At 42.3% G+C, this 25172-nt stretch overlaps 1 protein-coding gene across 1 annotated transcript in view; it reads left to right on the top strand.

Annotated features, from left to right (window-relative positions):
- GOLGA4 (golgin A4) overlaps positions 1-25172 on the top strand; it is a 227626-nt gene that overhangs the window by 48835 nt on the left and 153619 nt on the right. The window contains 3 exon segments of the mRNA XM_068236570.1: positions 9295-9342; positions 12610-12666; positions 14360-14458. Coding sequence (XP_068092671.1) covers positions 9295-9342; positions 12610-12666; positions 14360-14458 — 204 coding nt within the window.

Genomic DNA, 25172 nt, shown 5'->3' on the forward strand with positions numbered 1-25172 from the left:
TAAACTCTAAATAATAATTAATCATTAATAGGGTTTATAAATATAGTGTGCTATATTTCGTTTACAAATAATGTTTAACAAAATTATAAATCATTAAATAATGTTTATTAAATCGGAAATTGTGAAAACGTTAATCTTCCCTGTTTCAAAAGTTAAACTTATAATTACGTTTATAAAAAAACCAATAATATATGTTTAATTGTTATAATTGTATATTATTGTGAATAACCGTCATTTATGGTTTGTTCTTATAATAAAATCTGAAAATATTGTTTTATAAAGATGATATAAATATAACTACGTTCGTAATAAGTGTTGTAATACATTAGTAATTATTACTAAAATTTTACTAAAACTATACCTAAGCCTACTCTTACATAGAACCTACCTGTACCTATCCCTAACCCCTAGACTCCCCTGTTGGTGCCTAAACCTAAGACCCCCCTATTGGTGCCTAAACCTAAGACCCCCCTGTTGGTGCCTAAACCTAAGACCCCCCTGTTGGTGCCTAAACCTAAGACCCCCCTGTTGGTGCCTAAACCTAAGACCCCCCCCTGTTGGTGCCTAAGTAACCCTCCCTGTACCTACCCCTAACCCCTAGACCCCCCTCTTGGTGCCTAAACCTAAGACCCCCCTGTTGGTGCCTAAACCTAAGACCCCCCTGTTGGTGCCTAAACCTAAGACCCCCCTGTTGGTGCCTAAACCTAAGACCCCCCCTGTTGTTGCCTAAGTACCCCTCCCTGTACCTACCCCTAACCCCTAGACCCCCCTATTGGTGCCTAAACCTAAGACCCCCCTGTTGGTGCCTAAACCTAAGACCCCCCTTTATTATGTGGATAATAATGTTTTACTAATTGTGGATTCAAAAAATATTTTGCAATTTATGTTACGTACTGATCGCTTTATTTTGTGAATAATAATGTTTTATCGCTTTATTTTGTGAATAATAATGTTTTACAAACAGTAAGGGATAAAACTTTAAATAATGTTTTAATTAAATAAGATAAATATGTTTAGTATTTTCATAAACGTTATTCGGCACGGGTGCATTTTATAAACGTAAATCACCACAAGTTCAGTTATAAATCATTAAACATCGCCGGGCGCCGTTTGTAAACTTTATTTAGCTCCTGGCGCCGTTTATAAACTTTATTTAGCTCCGGCGCCCTTTTTTCCTACTCGGCGCCCATTAAACTCTATTTATTATGGGAGTGAATGGCGGCGCCCTTTTTGTCCACTAGCGGCATGCGCCCTTTTTTCCCAGCTCCGGCAGAAACAGCACAGAGGGGCACAGGAGAAAATAAGGAATAGAATGGTATGCTTTTAGTGTAAGAATATTAGAGTACAGATTCTCTTTAAATGTATCTATCCCTATCACCTGCAGCCCTCGATATAGATCTGATAGGGACATGGCCCTTCCACCCAGTTTTATGTATAGGTCAAAGGTAGTGATCTCTGCTATTGGTTTGACATCTTGGATTAGCGATCAAATTAAGGATTTCATTTGAAGTGGTATTTGTGTCTCAGATCAGCAAAAGAGGTCCATTTGCCTTTCTTGATGTCCAGCATATGACCTAGTGTTTTAATGCAATTTTGCTCCCATGTTGAAAAATTACTTTGTGTACCGGGAGGATAGTTGGGGTTTCCCCAAATTGGTAAATATTTGGATACTCTCTCCGGGAGTCTATGTAACTTTCTTACTGCCTGCCAAGCCGCTATTGTGTCTGGATACATCACATTAATTTTTATCCGCAGAGGCAGATGTTTGATTTTAGCATGTAGCAGACCCACTGGTAACCAAGGCAGTGCCATTTCAACTTCCAACATATAGTTAGTGTCTGTTTGGTTCAGCCAATCTCTGACATGCCTCATAAGAGCAGCTAAATTATACGCTCTTACTTTGGGCAGATTAAAACCACCCATTTCTTTTGGGCATTGTAATTTAGCTAGGGCCACTCTCGGCTTTTTGCCTTTCCAGAGAAATTTGGAGAACGCCGCATTCAGCATTTGCAAGTCCTTGTGCCTGAGGAGGAGTGGGATTGTTTGCAGCAGATACAGCAGTCGGCCCATTGAAACCATTTTTTATTAAGGCTGCTCTCCCTGCCAGGCCTATTGGCAAATTGTGCCATCTACTTAGCTGCTCTGTTATAGTTTTGATCAACGGGGTGACAATTGCGTACAGGTTGACTGGGTCTCTAGGTATAGAGATCCCTAAATATTTGAATTTGGTAGTGTTGATTCCCACCCCTAACCTAACCCAGTCTCCAACTTGTGCCTGTTTAGATAACGGAAAGAGGAGGTTTTTGTCTCTATTTGCTTTATATCCAGCCAGGGTTCCCATTTCATTTAGTATTTGGAATATCTCTGGTACTTGGTGGAGTGGATCTTGTAAGAATAGGAGAGCGTCGTCTGCAAACAACGCTTGCTGAACTGAAACCTTTCCTATTTTTATTTTTTCCCTGGAATAAGATTTCTTAAGATAGTCATAAGTGGCTCTAACGCTACATTAAAAAGTAGGGGAGACAGGGGGCACCCTTGTCTCGTTCCTTTGGTCAACTGTATGGGGTTAGAAACATGACCCTGGGTGACAATTTTTCTGTTGGGTTAGAATACATAGCCTGGACTGCTTTGGAAAAAGCTCCTATTACACCCTGTCGCCTCAATACCGCCTGCAACCAATCCCACTCCACATTATCAAAAGCTTTTTCCACATCAAGCACAAGGACCGTTGACTCTTTATAGGTGCGTGGATATGCTTTAACATGTTCTAAGACCGTAAGAATTTCCTCACATTGCTGACAGCCGCCCTGTTACGCACGAATCCTGTTTGGTTTGGGTGTATTTGTTTTGGTACAACCTGTGCTAGCCTGTCTGCCAGGATTTTTGAGAAAATTGTATTATCTTGCTTTAGTAAGGAAATAGGGAGTTATGAACCTGGTTTTGTCAGATCTCCCCCTTCTTTCGGGATAAATTTTGTTTCATATAAGCGAACTGACCTGTTGTCGGTATTGTCCTGTGTCCAGAATGGAATTATATACCTGGACCAGTGAGTCTGCTACATCTTGCTTTAATATTTCGAAGAACTCCACTGGGAGTCCATCCGGTCCTGGGGACTTCACATTGGCTAACTGTTTGGTTTGTAGCACTTCTCCCTTAGTCACCTGAGCATTCAGCATGTCCGCCTCTGACTCTGTTACAGTTGGCAATTGAATTTGTTTAAGAAGTCTATCTGAGTCTTGTTTGACAGCAGAATCTGTTTTATATAGCTTGGTATAGAAACTGGCAAAGATATCATTAACTGCTTTGGGGTCATGTTTTAAAGAACTCCTTTCATTCTCTAGTGTAATGGGGGCCTCTTGTTTCCTAAATTGCTTAGACGCAATGTTAGCCACCAGCCTACCTACTTTATCCCCAAATCTGTGAAAAAAATAGGTCAGAGTGCGCCTTGTGTAAACTGGCTCTCATTGTAAACCATAAATCTGCTTTTGCTTTGTCTCTCATCCAGCATTCTCTCATCAATGGAGTGGTGTTATTTATGAATTTCTGCTGTGATTCCCTTGCTTTTCCTACCATTATTATTATTTAGTGTTTTATATAGCGCTAACATCTTCCGCAGCGCTGTACAGAGTATATATAGTCTTGTCACTAACTGTCCCTCAGAGGGGCTCACAATCTAATCCCTACCATAGTCATATGTCTATATTGTGTAGTGTATGTATTGTAGTCTAGGGCCAATTTTGGGTGGAAGCCAATTAACCTATCTGTATGTTGTGGGGATGTGGGAGGACTTAGCAACAGTCTCCTGGCGTCATTTTATGTTTTGCATTGTCATATTCATATTCAATCCACCAGCTATGTAGTAGCTGTTCGAATGCCTCATCACCATATCCGCTCGTGGGAAATCTCCAAATAAAATCCGAACTTTTTGGGGCCACATCCTGCAGATCGAGTGTCACTGGTGCGTGGCCCGAAATGAGAATCTCTCCTATTGTTCAAGAGGTAAGTCTACTACTCATTCCAGCACGCACTAGGAACATGTCTATTCTGGACCATGGGGCATGTTTTGGGGAGAAGAACGTAAATTATTTGTCAAAAGGTTTGAGGTATCTCCAGCTATCAAGCAGGTTGGATGCCTCTAATAACGAGATCAATCTGGTGTCTGTTCCACGTGGTAAGGCACTCGGACAGCTCCTATCCATTTTGTGGTCAATTACAGAATTCATATCCCCCCCCAACTATCAAAGATGCCTGAGTTATCGTGCTTATTTGATTTACTAAGGAGTCAAAGAATTTCTTGTTTACCCCATTAGGGGCATAGATGTTTAGCAGTTCCACTTGTTCCGTGGCTAGCTGCAGATGGAGTACCCACCTACCATTTGCGTCATACTCTTGTTGTAAACATTGATGTCTTAAATATCTACTGATTAAGATCACCACCCCCGCTTTTCTTTAGGTATGACAATTGTTCAGGACCCAAGTGAGTCTCCTGCAGCATACAAATGTCCAGAGGTGCATCTTTTTTAGATGAGCCAAAACCTTTGAGCGCCTGCCCGGGGACTGTAATCCCTTTACATTCCAAGTGACCAACCGCATTATCCAAATCCCCACCTAGTAGTAGAACAATCACGTGTCCCCTGATTTAACCATGACTCGGTAAGCATGCAGAGAAAAACCTTCCCTCCCCTCTCTCCCCCCTCCTCCCCCCACCTCCTCCATAGTTAATGAAAAAATAGTTATAGAACTTTGCGTACTCGCAACATTACTTCTTCCCTGTACAGTCTTCACCCTCTCTCTCTCTGAGAAGCCTCCCGCAGCAGTATTATTAACCGGCTCAAGTCCATGAAGATAAAGGAAAACTTTTAACAAACAGTTCTGTATTCAAAACTTTGAGTGGCAACAGTAGGTCTAACACAACCCAAGTCAGGAGTCCCTTCATAGAGGCTTCAATCATATCCTGCAGATAATATCAAAATGTCTGTGTCTTTTCTGACTTAACTATTACAGGTTCAGCACACCCTTAAATAGACAGAGTTCCTTCAACGGATAATCAACTTCTGTAAACTCAAAAGTGCTGTAGGCTCATCCGATCAGTCCATCTAAATTAAAGCTTGAACAATTGCATCAATCTATATCACAAAAAAATGAGGTACTTATAGCTCAAAAACCGTACTGAGCGTGACACAGCCCTAAACAAGCTACAAAGAAACAGATCAAGCAATGGGCCACTGTGTCTGCAAAGAATATCTCATGTAATTCATTAAAGGGGAACTGAAGAGAGAGGTATATGGAGGCTGCCATGTTTATTTCCCTTTAAGCAATACCAGTTGCCTGGCAGCCCTGCTGATCCTCTGCCTCTAATACTATTAGCCATAGCCCCTGAACAAGCATGCAGCAGATCAGGTGTTTCAGACTTTAGTCACATCTGACAAGACTAGCTGCATGCTTGTTTCTGGTGTTATTCAGATACTACTGCAGAGAAATAGACCAGCAGGGCTGCCAGGCAACTGGTATTGATTAAAAGGAAATAAATATGGCAGCCTCCGTATACCTCTTACTTCGGTTCCCCTTTAAATAGGTGATAGAAAAATACCAATACAAAAATACAACAACAATATTTGCAAAGATTAAACACCAGATGTGCACATATTTAAAAACAACAAGCTACAGCAGTTAGCTTCATAAGTCAGCCTTACGTGTTCAGCGATATAAATATATGGCTAGAAATCATATGAGGTATCTACTGGCCAGTTAATATACCGCACACTTCCATACGTCTGCGCATTCATACACTAAAGTGCTCTTCGTCTCGTATATGGCAAGTTGGGGGGCCCCCTATAAAGTTCACATGAAGCAGCCGTAGATTACTAATAGGAAGTCCTGAGTCTGTTCAGGTTCTGCTGCTATTCATATAATGTCAGCTTCCCGGACTTCTACGCAATGCCACAAGTGAAGGGTTGATCTCACCCAGTCTTGCCGTTGTGTAATCCACTCAGTCTCCCCTAGGGATCATGCATCGCGTCTGTCCTGCAGCTAGCACCAGTAACGCGGGCACGGCAAAAGATCACCTCCAGGAGTGCAGTTGGTTAGAGCCAGAAGCACGGACATTGTAGACGCCGCTGAACACAGCTCCGCCCACCTATGCATTTCGAACCGCCCACTGGTTCTTCATCAGGGTGTGGCTTGCTCTTGCCCAGCCAGTCTGTTTTAACCTCCTACTGCAACTCCGCCTCCATCAATCACGCCCATACAGATAAAGCACAGCGTTCAAGGTGCTTGTAACAGGTGTCAATACTACTTTTTGACCACCGGGGGGAGGAGGGAGAGCACACGGATATAGGAAAAAAGCAGCAACAACAGGAGAAGAGGTGAAGGGAGTCCACGCATCCAGCTGGAAGAGTTCATAGCAAGTCCGCAATATCAATCAGTTAATGGTTGGATCTTTATAATTTATATTTTATTTAAACCATTATTTTATACTGCGGTTTATCTCCTTCAGATTACTGCATTCTTACAAGAACCATACAGCTTAATTATAGGGACGGTTTTCCATCCAGTCCATCTCACTGAACTAATATCATAGCAGTAATAAAAGCAGTATTAAATCTATTTGTATTGTGATGCAGTAATAGATCCCTCTCTAAGATTATAATCAGAGAATGTTTTTTATCTGTTTCTCAAATCATGTGACCATCTACTAGTGTACGGCCACCTTAGCCTCCTGGGCGATAATCCCAAGCTGAGCTCGAAGTATGTTGCGCAGGAGGATTTCTCAGGCCCTGGTGGGCCGATTTGCATAATTTTTTTTTTTTTGTTACACGCAGCTAGCACTTTGCTAGCTGCGTGTAACTTCCGCTCGCTGCCGATCCGCCGCTGCCCGCCCGCCATGCCGCGCAGCCCCTCCCCCCCCCCCCCCCAGACCCCTTGCGCAGCCTGGCCAATCAGTGCCAGGCAGCGCTGAGGGGTGGATCGGGACTCCCTCAGACGTCACGACATCCATGACGTCATCGTGAGCGTCGCCATGTCGACGGGGGAAGCCTAGCAGGAGATCCCGTTCTGAACGGAATCTCCTGCTTGCGCTGATCGCCGGAGGCGATCGGAGGGGGTGGGGGGATGCCGCTGCACAGCGACTATCATGTAGCTAGCGCTAGGCTAGCTACATGATTAAAAAAAAAATTTAAAAATTTAAAAAAAAGTGCTGCGCCCCCTCCTGGGCGATGTAATTGTATCGCCCAGAGGGTTAAGGGCTTTTTTTTAATTTAATTTTTATTTTTTATTTTATTCTTTCTTCACAGTCATAACAAATCTGCCTTTCTGATTGGAAAATATAAATACAAGTAATGACCCCGTGATTTTTAGCAGGGCTAGTATTACATGCACCTATCTCATTATGTCACATGTCACTACAGGTAGGCTTTAAAGAGAATCTGTAACCTAAAAACCTCACATAAATAAACATACCAGCCTGTAGGTTTTCATCTCCAGTCCCCCTCTGTCACATTTTCGCTGCTCCCCACCAGGATCCTGGCACAAAAAAAGCAGTTTTATAAACAGTTTTTGTAAACAAAAAATATGGCTGCCAAACAGGAAGTTCATCATAATATTGCATGTTCCTGTAAACTGCATTACAGTTTCCATGAAAGGTTATATTATTGACCAATAAATTCAGCCTTTAAAGTTCATTTCATAGTTTAGAAGTTTTACCTTGTAAAGAATGCTGCAATCTTTAGTAGTGATTACTGATAGCAGGTCCGTGTCTGCATTCTGCAAGAATTTATGAGCTATGCGTCTCACAATTATCAGCTTTTATCAGTAGATGATACTGAGTTACTGAGAGCAGTAAATGGTTGAGCTCTGCTTTTCACAGTTATCAGTGTGTGAATGACTCCGAGAGCAGGGCTATCAGTGTAACCTTCTCCTGTCTGTAAATCAATTACAGCCACTTCCTCTTTGGGCCGACAAGCCTGACAAAGGAGAGTAAATTTGATTTATTACAGCAATGGAGCAACTAAAAAAGGCTGCAGTAAGCCAGAGCACTTTAGAATAGATATAGGAACTTGTAGGATAGTAGAAAAAAGGCTGAACATTTTGTTACAGAGTCTCTTTAAGGATCGCATGAGATAAAGCATTTAGTGAATACATTGCAATACATGAAAAATTACTCAGACTCCTATTAAAGACAGGAGGAAAGCTTAGTGAAATGTACTCTGTTTTTGGCTGTTTTCATTGTGCTTTAATTTGCTTTAAAGTACTGTTTTTGCAACAGTTTATACTATACTTTTAACATATCAACAGCAATATGTAATCACAAAACGAGTACAATATAGTTTGTACTTGAGGATAGCTTTGTATGTATGAGTTGTTTTGTAAAATGAGCTGTAAGTAGGTGACTATCTTTATTGTTTATACTGTTTTTCTGTTTCAATTGTTTTTTATTGAAAAGTTTTGTAGGTGTTAAGCAGGCCATACACTGGCTCGATTCACGGCCGTTTCGACAGCAGATCCGATCCTGGGATCGGATCTGCTGCCAATCGCTTGCGTTAAACGCACCCGCCGATCCGATTCCCTCCCGAAATCGGATCGGACCGTCGATCGCGCCGTGCGGGAAATTACCCTCGATCGCCCGGCGGTAGGAGCGCGTCGCTTGCGGCGTACGATTCGGGCCCGATCCGAGCATGTATACATTACCTGAAGCTGGCTCCGGGGTCCTCTTCTCCTCGCTGCACCGCATTTCCGCATGTCCCAGTGTACGCTTATACTACCTGTGTCACTCCGGTGACCAGGAAGTTGAAATAGAGGGCGCTCTATTTGAACTTCCTGGTCACGGAGTAACACAGGAAGCGCCGGGATGGAGCAAGAACAGCGGTGCGGTGCAGTGCGGAGAAGACGCCCGGGAGCCAGCCTCAGGTAATGTATACGGGGGGGGGGGGGGGGGGACAGGCGGCAGGAGCAGCTGAACAGATTGTGATCGGTTTCAGGCTGAAATCGATTCACAATCTGTTTGCAGTAAAGGCAGCCATACGATCCCTATCTGATCAGATTCGATCAGATAGGGATCTGTCAGCTGGTCGATCTAATGGCACATCGACCAGTGTATGGCCACCTTTACAGTTCAATCTTCAACAAGAACAAATTTCAACATCGGTAAACATAAACAGCATAAAAAGTTTACAATCGACTCATCTTTAACCTGAGCAAGTAAAAGCCAGTATAACACTAGTAATCTCAACGTACTGATCTGTGGGTAGAACAACTATTACTGTTTTTAAAATGAGTGCCTACTTTTTCTCATTGCAGTTGGTTACTACATATAGAATAGTTCAGAGGGATAAAGAGAAACTTCAGGTAAGAAAAGATTTTGTCTCACTCCCTTACAGTATATCACTTCTCTGTGCTTTAGATTTGCTCCTAAGATATTGACATTTACATTCTTAATATAAGTGCTAAGCTTTAGAACACCCCATGATTTTAAACAGAAGAGCTTCAAGGCTGATGAACGAACATAAAGCTAAATTAATATAAAAGGAGCAGTTCAACTCCTAGCAAGGTAATAGTTGTTAGATTTGAAGTGAACATTTGTCAAACCGGACACAGTTGTCGGAGCATTTCCCACTTTCTCTGGATCACGTGCAGACAGTGTAGTGACTGCTCCAATGGTCCGCTGTGGTCCAGCTGAAACCCAGGGCCGATGCACATAACACAAGAGCACAGAAAGAAGCAACAACAATCAACAACAAATAACATTTGTAGAGCGCTTTTCTCCCATAGGACTCAAAGCGCATAAGCATGGCTCAGACCATTGTGGTACAGAGGAAGAATTTTATAAGTCCAGAAATGCCAGGCTAAACAGGTGGCTTTTCAGTCTGGATTTGAATAGCTCCAGGGATGGTGCTGTCTTTACTGGGTGTGGCAGGGAGTTCCAAAGAGTAGGGGCAGCATGACAGAAGGCTCTATCTCCAGATTTTTTGAGGTGCACTCTGGGAGTGACCAAGTTTATAGAACTAGCTGATCTGAGGTTGTGAGAGGTGTGATGCAGCTTCAGCAAGTCCTTCATGTATCCAGGGCCCAGATTGTGCAGGGATTTGAATGTCAGCAGTCCAATCTTGAAGAGTATTCTCCATTCTACTGGTAGCCAGTGCAGTGAGCGAAGGATCGGTGTAATGTGACAGTGGCGAGGCTGGTTTGTTAGCAATCTGGCAGCAGCATTGTGCACTAATTGCAGGCGACGCAGGTCCTTTTTGGGGAGGCCAGCATAAAGGGCATTGCAGTAATCCAGCCGTGATGTGATGAAGGCGTGAACTAGGGTTAGAAGATCCTCTGGGGGAATGAGATGTTTAATCTTTGCAATGTTCTTCAGATGAAAGTAGGAAGATTTAACTACAGATGAAATTTGGTTTCTGAAACTTAAATCCCCATCGATTAGTACGCCAAGGCTGCGCACAAGATTGGAGCTGTTTATGTCCGAATTCCCAATCCTGATTGGTGTTGCTTTAGGCTAGAGCTGTTTTGATGGCGAGCACTGGCTTTGGACAAAGAGGACCTCAGTTTTGTCAGCATTCAGTTTCAACCAGTTATCATTCATCCATGCCTGTAGCTCAGCTAAGCAAGAGTTTATTTTTGGAGTAGGGTCTGTTCCACCAGGTTTGAAGGACAGGTATAGCTGTGTGTCATCGGCGTAGCAGTGGTACGTCGGGCCATGTCGTTGGATAAGTGTACCGAGTGGCAATATGTAGATTGCAAACAGCAGAGGGGATAGGATTGATCCTTGTGGCACTCCGAATTGTAGAGGTGCAGGTTTGGACATTATAGGTCCTAGGGATACTCTCTGTGTTCTGTCAGTCAGGAATGATCTGAACCACTGGAGGACTGATCCACTGATGCCACAGTACTCCTGCAGTCTGTTAAGCAGGATTTCATGGTCAACTGTATCAAAAGCCGCTGAGAGATCCAACAGGATTAGGATGGAGCATTCCCCTCTGTCCCTTGCCATGAGCAGGTCGTTGCAGACTTGGATGAGGGCTGTTTCACAGCTGTGGTGTTTCTTAAAGCCAGATTGTAGAGGGTCCAGGATGTTGTTTACTGACAGCCTGGTTTCAAGTAGCAGATAGACAGCCTTTTCAATAACTTTACCTAAGAAGGGGAGGTTGGAGACAGGTCTGTAGCTGCTCATTGCATCTGGATCCATGGAAGGTTTTTTAAGAAGGGGCTTGATGATTCCTTCTTTTAAAGAGGTAGGAAACCTCCCTGCTTGCAGAGAGCAATTTACTATTTTGTGAAATGCTGGGCCAAGCAGGTCAGGACATTTCAGCATATGTTTAGTTGGTCCAGGTCGCAGGTTTTCTGGCGGAGGCGGCGGAGGATGTCTGAGATCTCTTCCCCACTAATACTGAAGTCAGTCCAGGGTGTTAGGTTGTTTTTGCAGCTATTTCCAGGAGTTGCATTAGTCTTGGGTGCTGTGGACTGAATGAGAGACCGAATAGAGGATACTTTGTCAGCAAAGTAGCACGCAAATTTCTCACATAGCTTCTTTGAGGGAGTTATAGTAGGCTTTAGGCAGGATGGGTTACATAGTCTATCAACTGTGCGGAATAGCTGGGCTGGTCTGTTGGCGGCCTTTGCGATCTCCTGTGATAGGTAGGAGGATTTTTTCTTGGTGATTGCATTTTGGTAGCTTTCCAGGTGAGACAAGGGTGTGTTTTATCTTTTGAATTCTGAGATTTTCGCCACTTCCTTTCTAGTCTGCGCACTTCTTTCTTTAGGTCCTTTAGTGAGCTGTCAAACCACCGTGCATGGTGAAGTGGTGTAGACCGTTTAATGCGAACTGGAGCAAGGGCGTCATAGGCAGATGACACTGCATGGTTGTACATCAGGACCATGGAGTCTGGGTCTGCACAATGATTGGTTAATGCGTCGAAGTTGAGGATATTCTGAACGTGCTGGGGTGAGACATCTTTCAGAGAACGGTATTTTATGAGTTCTTTCTCTCTGTGTTTTTATCGCTGGTGCTGTCAGAGAGAAGTGGATGGTGTGGTGGTCTGACCATACCACTGGGTTTATATCCATGTGTGATATCAAAAGTCCACAATGAAATATAAGATCCAGGGAGTGCCCTTTCTTGTGGGTGGGGAGGTAGACAGCCTGAGAGAAACCTAGTTCATTCATTATGAGAGGTAGCACAGTGGGACGGAGATGGCACATGGGACTGAAGAAAGCATGTGGGGAACAGGAGGAGGTACAAAAACATATGGGGATTTACCTTTACCTTATTTATTTATATGTGGATTTGTTCGTTTGAGAGCAGGGCTTAGTTAAGGGGCAGGACATAATTTCCCCTGAACCAATGGCATTCCAAGCAATGGCCTGGGATGTCTTTTGAGCTGTGGGTCCCTTAGAGCTTTCCCATTTCTCTTTGCATCATCTTGTTCTGCTGCTGAACCCCTGTTCGAATCTACCGCCAGCTGCGTCTTTGGGTTTCCATGAAAGTACTCTGGTCTTTGACTTTACAGTTGTCCTTTAACAAATGGTGTGACAGATTGGATGTTTTGAGTGATGTGTGTCCAATTGTGTGGTTGTGCTTCATGTATAAAAAGTAATGTGTGGTTTCTTTTTTAGTCTATACTGAGCCAGAGCCAGGACAAAGCTCTCAGGCGAATTGGAGAACTGCGAGAGGTAAGCTATAACTCTGTCATCCTCCTAAATATATTTAGACAAATAATGAATGAAAATCCAAGCCACTCATGCATGAGCATGTATAGTCTATTAATGCCATCTCCAATGGCCCACTTATATAAACGGTAGGCTCTTCTACAAAAACAATAAAAAATTGCATGCATCCCAGAATGTTGTTCGCTTTTACTACCACTGCCATATATTTTATATGGTGCTCTACCATTGGTACGTCCAAGGTGCACGACTTTACATTTACAACATTAAATTTAGTCTGCCATGTGCCTTTTCATATTGGCCTGTTGCCAAGGTCCTGTTGTAATATTGCTATTTATCTTAGTGTTGATAATTCTGCTTAATTTTGTATCAACTGCAAAGATGGCTACAGTACTCTGTATTCTGTCTAGATCATTAATAAATACATTGAAAAAAATTGGACCAAATACTGACCCCTGCGTTACCCCACTTCTAACCATTTCCCATTTTGAGTATGTTCTGTTTGTGTTCACTCTTTGCCTTCTATCCCTTCAACCAGTTCGAAACCACATACATATATTTTTCTCCTAGTCCCGATATCCTCAGCTTCTGCACAAGGCTATTGTGGGAAACAGTGTCAAAAGCCTTGGCAAAGTTTGAGTACACTACATCTATAGCTTTCCCAAGATCTAAATTTTCATTCACCACTTCATAGAAGCTAAAGCATGTTTGCGAGAAAGGACCTGGCTTTAGTAAAACCATGCTGTTGATCTGAAATAAGATTCTGTGCTATATAATTTTGTATAGCATCCCTTAGGATACCTTCAAACAATTTACACACAACTTGATGTTAAGCTTACAGGTCTATAGTTCCTGGTTCTGTTTTTTTTTTTTTTTTTTTTTTTCCCCTTGCCAGTCATAAGTAACTGACCCACTTGAAAGAGAATCGCAGAAGAAAAGATAAAGTGGCTTATAACTGAACTCCTTTAATACCAGGGGGTGGATGCCATCGGGGCCAGGTGCCTTGTCCATCTTAATCTTCATTAATTGTGCCTGCACACCTTCCTGTGTTAAGCAATTCATGCTTAATGAGGTTTAGTGGGAATAACCCAGGCCATATTATGAGCTAAAGACATCGGCTTGGTAAAGAGAAGCAAAGCAAACATTTTAAATTCCAGCTTTAGCTCGGTCCTCCACAAGTTTCCCACTTGATCTTGTATGAAAAGGCCTATATTCTCTACCTTTCTTCTTTTTGAGTTTGTAAAACTTTTTGGGATTTTGCATTATATCACTTGCCTCTTTTTTCTACTTTTAGTTTCACAAGTCTGATTACTATTTTTTTGCTAAGTTTGTTACATTCCTTATAATTCTTTAGGGCAGACGCAGTCCCCTTATTCTTTAGAACACTAAATTCATTCCCTTTACACTTAATGTCCAAAACAGTATTATTTATTCTTACTGACAGGAATCTATAGTTGGACCATTCAGAAATCGCAAACCAGAAGGGCAGCAGGTGCACACCTAATGGCTAGGAGGCTGTGTATTTAATCAAGTAGATTCAGAGACAAGTGTCTTACAGGTGTGCATGTTACACATACCTGCGTTAATCTCAACCCGTGCTGCCAAATGGTAGTGATAATGGTTGAATTTTTAAATGCCTAGTTGAACAGCTGACCAGAGAGCCTAAGTGAATTGTATGTAATAGGTTTTCTTCTTACAGGAGCTACAGATGGACCAACAGGCCAAGAAACACCTACAGGAAGAATTTGATGCATCGCTTGAAGAAAAAGATCAGCTAATTAGTGTGCTGCAGACTCAGGTAAGAACTTCAATCAGCAAATAAAAAGCCGCTGGTACCCCAAAGTTGTACTTTATTTTTGTGTTGTTATTGGGCAGTTTATCAAAACGGTGAATCCTTTCATCTTTAAAGGGGCACTGTGGTGAAAAGTATGCTGTTCCATTATGTCCTCATCAGTTATTTAACCTATTTTGGTTCCTGGACGTAGTTTCTACGTCCAGGAACCATGCGCGCCCCCGCGGCCGATCGTGCGCGTGCACGCGCACTCCCGGCCGCGGATTCGGTAGCCAAGGAATCAATGTATCGGGCTATGGAGCCCGATCATTGATTCCTCTCCCCCGCTGAAAAAGCTGAGCTTTTTCTGGCCGTCATGTAAACAAACTCATGGCCGCCATCTTGTGGCCAAAAAGTAATACTACACCTGAAAAAAAAAAAAAAAAAAAAAAAAAGAATTAACACACATTTACATTATAAATCTATTGTTTACCTCCCACCCTCCCAAAAGTACCCAAATAAAATGTTTAGTATAAAAAAAAAAACCATTACAATAAAAAAAAAACATGTAAATATTTACCTAAGGGTCTAAACTTTTTAAATATTAATGTAAAGATGAAATATTTCTATATTTTTTTTATTTTAAACTTGTAAATAGTGATAGATGCAAAATGGAAAAAATGCACCTTTATTTCCAAATAAAATATTGTCGCCATACATTGTGATAGGGACATAATTTTAACGGTGTAATAACCGGGACATATGGACAAATACAATACGCGAGTTTTAATTATGGAGGCATGTATTATTTTAAAACTATAATGGCTGAAAACTGAGAAATAATGAATTTCTCCATTTTTTTCTTATTCTTCCTGTTAACATGCATTTTCAGTAAAGTGGCTCTTAGCAAAATGTACCCCCCAAAGAAAGCCTAATTGGTGGCGGAAAAAACAAGATATAGATCAGTGCATTGTGATAAGTAGTGATAAAGTTATAGGCTAATGAATGGGAGGTGAACATTTCTCAAGTGAAAACGACGGAACCTGAATGGGTTAATATGGGCATCATAAATGTCACCAAAGAGTTTGTCTTGCTAAGCTGCGTCATTAGATCAGATCTTCGTGATGAGAAAGCGACATACTGCTCTTTGCTAAACTGCTAGCAGACACTCTAGACAGCTGATTTATAAAAGGTTGGCTTACACACTATAGAGCTACAGAGCCGTGCTGTTGCTTTTCATATGTAATTAGCTAAGTAAATAAACAGGCTGCTACTTTACTTAGCTAGTTACATTTGAAAAGCAACAGCAAGACTCTGTAGTATGTGCCATCCGTGTTACAAATCAGCTGTGTAGAGCAGTGCTGGGCAAACTACAGCCCGCGTGCACTGTTACACGCCTTCCCCACCCCCTCACTGTGGAGTTGCGGGGGATTTGAAACTCATCTCAATCACTGATTCCCGCATTGTGTCTCCATGGCAACAGGGTGTCACATGACATGACGTCTGGACGTACCAGCGTATTACAAGATGGCTGCCAGTGTAATATGCTGGCACATCCCGTCACATGACGCCCTGTTGCCATGGAGACGCGACACTGGAATCTGTGATTGAGGGGAGTTTCAATTCCACCGTTTGGAGTTTAAGGAATGCAGCCCACACCATGCGGCCCAGGCCGCTTAAAGTTTGCCCAGCCCTGGTGTAGAGTGTCTGCTAGCAGTTTACCAGAGAGCAGTCCGTCGCTTCCTTATCATAAAGATCAGATCTAATGACACAGCTTAGCTGTGTAGGATAGTAGAGATGTGTTAGAAGCAATTTTTTTTTTTTTTTTTTTTTTTTTTTTTTTTTTACCGAAATGCTAGGGTGAAATGTATGCTGTCCATATTAAATAACTAATGTGAGGATAATGGAACAGCATAATTTTCGCCATTGTGCCTCTTTAACCATTTCAGCCCGCTGGGATTTTTCACCTTATGAACGAGAGAAATTTTCACCTGTCAGCGCTTCTCCCTTTCATTCCCCAATAGCTTTATCAGTACTTATCACAGCAAAATGATCTATACCTTGTTTTTTTCCGCCAGCAATTAGGCTTTCTTTGGGTGGTAAATTATGCTAAGAATTATTTTAGTCTAAATGTATTATAACAGGAATAATAAGAAAAAAATGGAAAACATTCATTATTTTTCACTTTTCAGCCATTACAGTTTTAAAATAATAAATGCTACCATAATTAAAATCCACACATTTTATTTGGTGATTTGTCCCGGTTATTGCAACGTTAAAATTATACCCCTAGTGTAATGTATGGTGACAATATTTTATTTGGAAATAAAGGTGCATTTTTTCAGTTTCACATCCATCACAATTTTTAGCCCATTATTTAATTTTATGTCCTCTTGACATAAATGATCATTTATTTTTATTCCCCAAAGTCAGTAGGTGTATTTTACTATTTGGCCACAAGATGTCCCTACTGAACAAAAATCCCATTAGCGTACAATGTACGCTAATTGGGATACAATGTATCACTACATTGTAACCAGGGAAGTGATGTAGGCTTTCATCGGAAGCCTCCGATCACAGCGGTGGCGGGGAGATTATGAATGGAAACATTGTTTCCATTCATAAATTTAACGATCGGGCGGCGGAAATCGCGGCGGGAGATACTGCGGCGGCTCCATTTACAGAATAAACACGGTTTTTGAACAAAAACAGTGTTTATTCACAGCAGACATGTACGGATTGGCACAGGGGCAGCCAATCCCCCCTGCTAGCAGCAGCGCGATCGCGAGCATCTGCCTACACAATCGCTTGCAGACCCCCCAACCTGCAGGGACGTGACTAGCGCTCTAGTCGCTACCGCTGCGGATGTGAAGCTCACGTCCGCATGGCTGAAATGGTTAAGTGCTTGAAAGCCAGCATTTCTACTTTGCTCTAAAAGATTCCTTACAGCTTGAAAGCTACTATCCCAGAAATTTATTTTTAGCAGAACATCACTGAAATGGTTAAACAAAGCACTTTGTCCTGCTATTTAGCTTCAAATCCGCATTCAAACTGTAGATAACAGTATCTTTGTTTACATTCCATTGTTGTTACAATGTGTGTAAACACAGTGTAACAAGTGAAAAGGAGCTCTCTCTGAAGCTGTCTGTGCTTCAGACACACACACAGTTGAGAATAGCTCATTAGAAGATGTTAATATATAATAAAAAGCAGTTTGAATAAAATGCAATGACTGCTTTTAGGGCTTGATAAGCTACACTTTGGAAATTTTGTAAACCAACAATATTACTTATGCACAAAAGCAAATATGATAACTGTATGAGTAATAAAAAGTAGGAAAACACATTTTTATTGAATGTTGTGTTGGAATTTCAGACCACTGTAAGGAATTTCAGTAAAACCAAATATGCCCTCCTCCAAAATTTCCAGTTAATCTGCTTGCTGTTATGGCGGTGCACTCACACACCTTTGATAAGCCTATCAGCCAGTGGATTCTGGAGTTAGAACACCCAATTAGCCTTTTTTACCGGGTCAGTGATGTAGAGAAAAGTAATGAAAAGACAGGCAAGTGACATTTTTAAAATTGAATCTTCAATGGCTCCTTCCTTCCATATACCTCTCAGTTCAGACTTGCTTTTGGGGAGTGGGAAGTTTTTTTTCTGTCTCTATTTTCCTAGCACATCTGAGACCAGGGACATAATAAAACAACCTAGCTTATAGCGGACAGCGGACAACATGTATGTGTTTGATAAGTTATGTATTGCTTTATAGGGTACTGGGAAAAAACACAAAGACAACGGGAGCCCAAATTGTGCAGTATATCACAGGTAGATGGATAAGTAATGAATTTGAAAAGGGAATATTCACAAAGGTGGGTTGCACATGGGGCAACCGACCACTTCAAGCAGGTGGCGTGTCTTATACCTGACTCCACTCAGGTAAGCCAGTGATCCTGGAGGCGGTCGCTCTCTTGGTAAAAACTATGATGTGGTGTGGATTCCACCTCAAGTATGGTGCATGGGACTCCCCTCACTGGAACGTGGGGGGGAGTAGGACACAGAAGGGAGTAAAGAGGCGCCCAATGAAGTATAAAAAAGTAAAAAACACTAAACTAAAAGGTTGAGGAGGCTTACCTCATAGACAGCATTGCAAGAAAACACCTTGAAACAGGGAACAAAAACGTATATAGTATAGCCTGTAACAATTCTATTCTATCACCCTCATGTGACAGGCATTCATAAACATACAAGGTGTGAGAAACATAGAAGGGGTGCACCACCTGTGGGCTCAGGCGCCCCCCCCCCCCCCCCCATAATATCCCTGCTCACCAAAAGTTCGCCTTTAATGAACATTCAATGTCTGCCACCTGGGCTTTTCCTCATGGATAAATCTGCAACCAAACTCAGAGAAACGTACCATGTGTAAAACCAGCTTTAATACTTAGATTATAAATAGGTAATGCCCGTACATTAAAAAAACACATTAACAGCATAGTATATCACCATCCCCTCGGTTTAGGCAGGATTTAGCGTCTCGCATCTCCACAGTCTCCACGCCGCCTCATAGACTCAGCTAGTTTGTCCTGTAGCTCCGCCCTACCGGTTTCGTCATATCACATGACTCATCAGGGGCTAATGACAAGACGTATAGCTGGGTCTTATATCCACCTCCCCCCTTATTAGCATATGACGTATGAGCCCGGTGTCGTCCGCCTCTGTCTGGGCGGAAATTGTTGGGTGCCCGTTACCTTCCAACATGCATTTTCCTTGCCGGTATTTAACTATCCTCTGCCCGGATTATACTTTACCTGATTCCTCCCCGTGCATCATAGTTCGTTGCATCACTGTATACTAACATACCCCATGAAGAGGGCATACAGGCGGTCAAATACTATCTGGAGAGAGAAGAATACATGCCAAAACTGCAAATTGAATTTTTGTTGAGTCTACTGGATTTCAGCTTAAAGCACAACTATTTCTGGTACAAAGGGGCATATTATAATCAAAGATATGGATGTGCCATGGGGGCATCATATGCCCCGGCCCTGGCAAATTTATACATGGCCAGATGGGAGGAAATGGCAATCTCAAAAGGTGAAGGACACATCACCCTATGGCGAAGGTACATAGATGATCTATTAATATTCCGGTCAGGTGATCGTGGGTCCTTTAATGAATTTATTGAAGAAATTAACATCATAGCCCCAATATTAAACTCACAGTGGAATGTAGTTCTAGAAAAATACAATTCCTCCCTTCGTCCTTCAGGACGGCCCCTCCTGAGATTGTGTAAGTCCCCCCTCCCAAATCGGAAACACCTTAAGAGAATTAAAATAATTAATTGATGCAGTATAAATCCCACCTCCTCACAATCTCCCACAGTTTTTTGTTTGTTTCCCAGACCTCACCACGGAAGCACCAGGGAAGGTTGTTCCTTTCAGTAGGGGAGCCTGTTGGCACCTGCTGCACCATTTTTATTGTTTTTTCTTTGTTTTTTTATTTTTTTGTAAAGTATAATTTAGGCTAGTTACTGGTGTGCGGCCTAGAATAGGAAGCTAAGCAGGAGGTTACCTGTTTTTTTCCTATTTTGAATGAAGGGGACTGGAGAGGTTCCCTCTCTTCATTATACTTTCTGCGGGCATGGCGGCGGTAAGCAGAGATGCCGGATTTTCCGCATGCCCGAATATGACGCAAGTTTGCATGATAGGTCGCATGTATGCATCATTGGATGCGCGTGGTGCGTACTGCGTCATGCATAAAACGTCATGCGTACTGATCGTGTTAGACGGCTGAAAGTGCGAGTTTTGTAAACCGCCATGGCCACGCTATACACGCAGACGCTACAGCTCTGAGGGGGTCATGGTGCAGTCAAGTGGGCCCACCACAGAAGCTCAGGAGAGTGCTGCAACTGGTGAGACTGAGCAGTCAGGTCACATCCACCGGTAAGCAAACACATTGCAGTGTTTATTGCAGACTCCTGTCATATTGTTAATGGGTACATGTTAGTAAGACTCTTGGTGTTTGAGTTGTTTTGTACTACAGAAACTCAAAAGCACTTCAAAGTCTAGCTGATGTACTAAATGTGGTTGCAAGTTGCCTGAAGGAACCTCTAAGACTTTGTTTGGTCTGTTATATCAAGTCTAAGTCTTATGCTCCTAGACCTGAAAGTACCACAGTAGCTTTATTTGACCTGATGAAACCCATGAAACAGGAAATGGCTACAACTTTCTCAGCTTTCAGGGCAGCTTTACCCTCTTGCCCTATGCAGGCTACACCTTTTTGTTCTGGCAATTCCCTCGAATTCAAGCGTTCATACCACAGGGAAGCAGCCATATACATAATCAATTGCTTGATTGTTGGAATCATTTAAATCTGGGTCTCAAAGTAGATTTTTCCACAATCAGGGATTGTGCATTTTGATTGAAGCATGGCTGATTACAATGAATGGCTGTGGTGCGGATTATGCAAATACATGCATACATATTTTGGTTGGCCATAATATTCTGAAAGCAGTTATACTTTCATGTAATGATTTGTGCACAAATGTTATAACAAGTTTGGGTTTTCTGTTAATGATTTGTGTGCATACATTTTCAGACAATTATATGCATGCTTACTTTATCTGCCAGCAGGTGTGCTTTACAGATCCTGAATGCAATGCTACTTATCAGATAAGAATTATGTTCAGGGTTTAGCACATGGATATTCTGAATGCAATGGTGCATTTCAGATAGGAGTTATGTTCAGGGATTGGCACATAGTCTGAATGCAATGCAGAATTACATGCAAAAAATATGCACAGAACCGTCAGTTTGCAAAGCTAATTTTCAGATAACAATGGTGTGTAATAATTATACACAGACATTCTGTTTGCAATAGCTTGTGCTCTTTTCAGATAGTGATGCTGGTAGCAGGTGTGCTTTCAGAAGATAATTTTGTGCAGGGAATATGCACAGGAGTCAAGCTATTAGCAGATGTGTTTTTACTTATGTGCAGGGATTCTGCACATAGACATTTGAATTGCAACACTGTTTTTTTTGCATATAAATAGATGCAAGGTTGATGCATAAGTTATTCTGATGGCAAGTTTGTTTAAAAAAAAAAAAAAAAAAAAAAAAAATTTAAAGGGACAGTGGCTAGTGTGGTGGTTAAGGGCTCTACCTCTGACACTGGGGACTGGGATTAGTACCTTAGCTCTGCCTGTTCAGAAAGCCTACACCTGTTCGGTAAGGAGTCCTTGGGCGAGGCTCTTTGGAACTGCTACTGCCTACTGAGCGTACCTTAATGGCTGCAGCTCAGACGCCTTCCGTCCGTCGGGACAGAAGCGCAACATAAATGCTGAGGCAGCAATTCAGGATTCAATCCCAAGTCTTTTTCATTTGCAGTCCTGAGTACTTCCTTGATGGGTTACAAGTGTTCCCAGGATCTTTATGAAAGAACATGATTTTAATAGCAGCAATCTGAGTATACAGAAGATATTTTCTAGCTTTACCTAGCTGTGAAAATGAAGGAAGACCTAAGATAATATGCAGGTTATTTTACAACTGTAGAGTATTTAGGATGGATCTGCAGAAAGGATTGGATCAAAAACACTCTGATAGTTTTTCAGAGCAAAGGTGGTCACAGACAAGCTATGTCTTTCATTTTGCCTGTATTCCAGTTGTTGCTTATGCACAAACTGTCTACAAAATATTTAAAACAGCAATTCTATGTCAGTGGTTGGATAGAGAAATCGATCTGGATGTCGGATCCAGTGACTCTCCCTAAAAATGGACTTCTCAACCAAATCTGCAATTGAATGGATTATAAAATCCATTCGTTATTACGACAGATGCAAGACTATGGAGTTGTACAGGGCATCGGAATCTCAATTAAATGCATGACAGGTATGCTTCACTGGAGAAAATATTCTCTTTAATCTACTGGCAGTCTGGAGTACTCTGCAGAAATGAGAGAATCGGTTGGAAAACAGATTCGTGAATCTTCACACTGGGAATTACACTTGTGACTCAATTTAAACTAACAAGTGGGACTTATAGTCCACCCATAATCTTAAACTTCCTATGCTCAGACATTCTGCTGGGCAGTGAACAAGGTGCTTCCTTGAGATCAGCTTATCTCAAAGGAAGGGATATTATTCTAGCATGTAGGTTGAGTTGCAAACAACCATCTCAGAACTGGCGTCCGAACAAATATGTTTGACAATTTGCAGCTACCTGGTTTCTGCTTGGAACAATGTTGTTCGTTTTTTCTCCAGAGAGTGTGAACACTTTTGTTGCGGCACTGGGGGGAGCATACGTTTGTTTTTTCCCCCTTGAAGGGTACTTCGAAAAGGGATGTAGGATCAGACCACAGGTATTCTTTTTGCATCAGACTGACCAAAACAGGTTTGGCACCTGCTGTAGCCCTACCTTTGGTAAAGGTGCCATTGTTCTTGCAGATCTTGGATGATCTTTGTGAGCATGGTCAGGCCATTTTATAGTGGCCTCTCGATATCTGAAGGCATGGTCTGTGTAAGAATTTATATGCTGGTTGCCATTGGCAACAGCACCACACACCTTTTTGCTCCGGCACCAGAAACTCATCAGCATACAGGGGATAGAGCGGAGACGGCCTTCTTCACCTTTCAAAGGGCTTTATTAAGCATTCTTGTGTTGGCATGGGCATGTGACCCACCTCATTAATAAGCCATTGCTTTATAACCTAGTTACAAAGAATGCAATGTTTTGTAAATATAGGCTTTGTTTATGGTGTCCGTCTAACTGTCGGGGGCAGTTAGACCTGATAACCTATTATGTGGCCTTCCAAGAGGGACATGTTCCTGGTACATGACTGTATCATTTCTCTCCGAGAAACTCTGCTTAAAGAAACCCTGTATCTCAAGTCTTTACTAGACTTCAGTACCTGAGACTAGAATTCAAGTATACTTACATTCCAACAGTCTGCTCATCCTAAAGTGAGGCTGCCATTCGTCTGAATTAGTAAGGCTATCACTATACAGACTTAGTCCTTAGATGTTTGTTGGTGGTGACAGCGGTGGCCAGGTGTATTGGAGAAATACAGGCCCTATACATTTAACCACCATCCATGTCTGTCCTGAAGAATAGAATTGATTTCAGGTTACCGCTCTTATTTCTACGAAACTTAGGTCTGATTTCCACAAGGATCAGAGAATCTTTATCTTTTCCTTAAGTGCTAATTTCTCAATTAAAATAGAGGTAAATTAAGCTCACTGGATATGAGGGTGAAGCTACCGCATGGGCCTCTTATGTCACATTCATAAAGCTCTATCGTTTTGGATCTACCAAGAAATCAATCCTTGGAGTGGTCCTATCCTGAGAAGAGGTTCTATTCTAACTCTCATTGGTCACCTATGGTGGAGGCAAGCAGAAGCCAAAAAGTATGGTTACCGGTAATTAGTTTTCCACGTAGCCTCCACAACAAATGGATATACCCACCTAAATCCATTGCTAAATCTCCTACTGATTCAAGGTAATATTCAATGCACTCAGGATAGGTAGAATGAGGTGGTACTTATATTGCATCTTAGACTTCATGTCCCATTGGGAAGAACCAAGGACTGGAGAAATTCAGCTAACCTTCTGATAGCTTTCGGAGGTTCTAGAACAGGAGTTCAGGTTTCTAGAGCTACGGTGTCTAGATGGATTAAGGAGGTTATTACTCTTGCTTACTCAGAAGCTCAGGTAATAGCACCTGCTCATATTACAGCACACTCGACCAGATCTTTATCGACGTCATGGGCAGAAAGGTCAGGAGTCTCTTAGGAACAGATTGTCGGGCTGCGACATGGTCCAGGCATTCGACATTCGTTAAGCATTACGGAGTTAAACTCCTCTCCATTCAAGACCAATCTTTTGGTCGTAAAGTTCTGCAAGCAGTCATCCCACCCTAGGGTAAATTTCTCGCTAAATCTCAGGAGGGGCCGTCCTGGAGGACGAAGGGAGGAAGTGCCGGCTGCTTACCTGGTAGCAGTGTTCCGGCGAGTCCTCCAGGACGGCCGCCTAGTTCCCAACCCTGACTTTTAACTTTTATTTATAAGGGGAGTGTGGTTCGTTATTCTTCTCTTTGCATAAACTGTGGGAGATTGTGAGGAGGTGGGATTTATACTGCATCAATTAATTATTTTAATTCTCTTAAGGTGTTTCCGATTTGGGAGGGGGGACTTACACAATCTCAGGAGGGGCCGTCCTGGAGGACTCGCCGGAACACTGCTACCAGGTAAGCAGCCGGCACTTTCTGGACCTTGAAATAAATAAAAGCACACCTGGAGTAATTACGAAATGTCACTTTAAAAAAAACAGACAGAAATGGATATATACCTGTAAGCAGCTGTCACCACCCAGCGTGGATTAAGGCAGTCCCTAAGGGGCAGTTATTGAGGGTGAGGCATAACTGCACAAGGGTGGAAGATTTCTACAGACAGGCTGAGGTTATTAAATATAAATTTCTGGAAAAAGGTTACCAGGAGGGGATCCTGAACAAAGTAATTAGTGAAGTAGGAGATTTGGATAGAAGCACACTATTACAACCAAAAACTATGTCTATTAACCTCCTGAGCGATAATCCCGAGCTCGGGGTATATCGCGCAGGAGGATTTCTCAGGCCCTGGTGGGCCGATTTGCATAATTTTTTTTTGTTACACGCAGCTAGCACTTTGCTAGCTGCGTGTAACTTCCGTTCGCCGCCGATCCGCCGCCGCTCGCCGTGCCGCGCAGCCCCCC

Source organism: Hyperolius riggenbachi, chromosome 5 (assembly GCF_040937935.1).
Source record: "Hyperolius riggenbachi isolate aHypRig1 chromosome 5, aHypRig1.pri, whole genome shotgun sequence".
Classification (NCBI taxonomy): Eukaryota; Metazoa; Chordata; class Amphibia; order Anura; family Hyperoliidae; genus Hyperolius; species Hyperolius riggenbachi.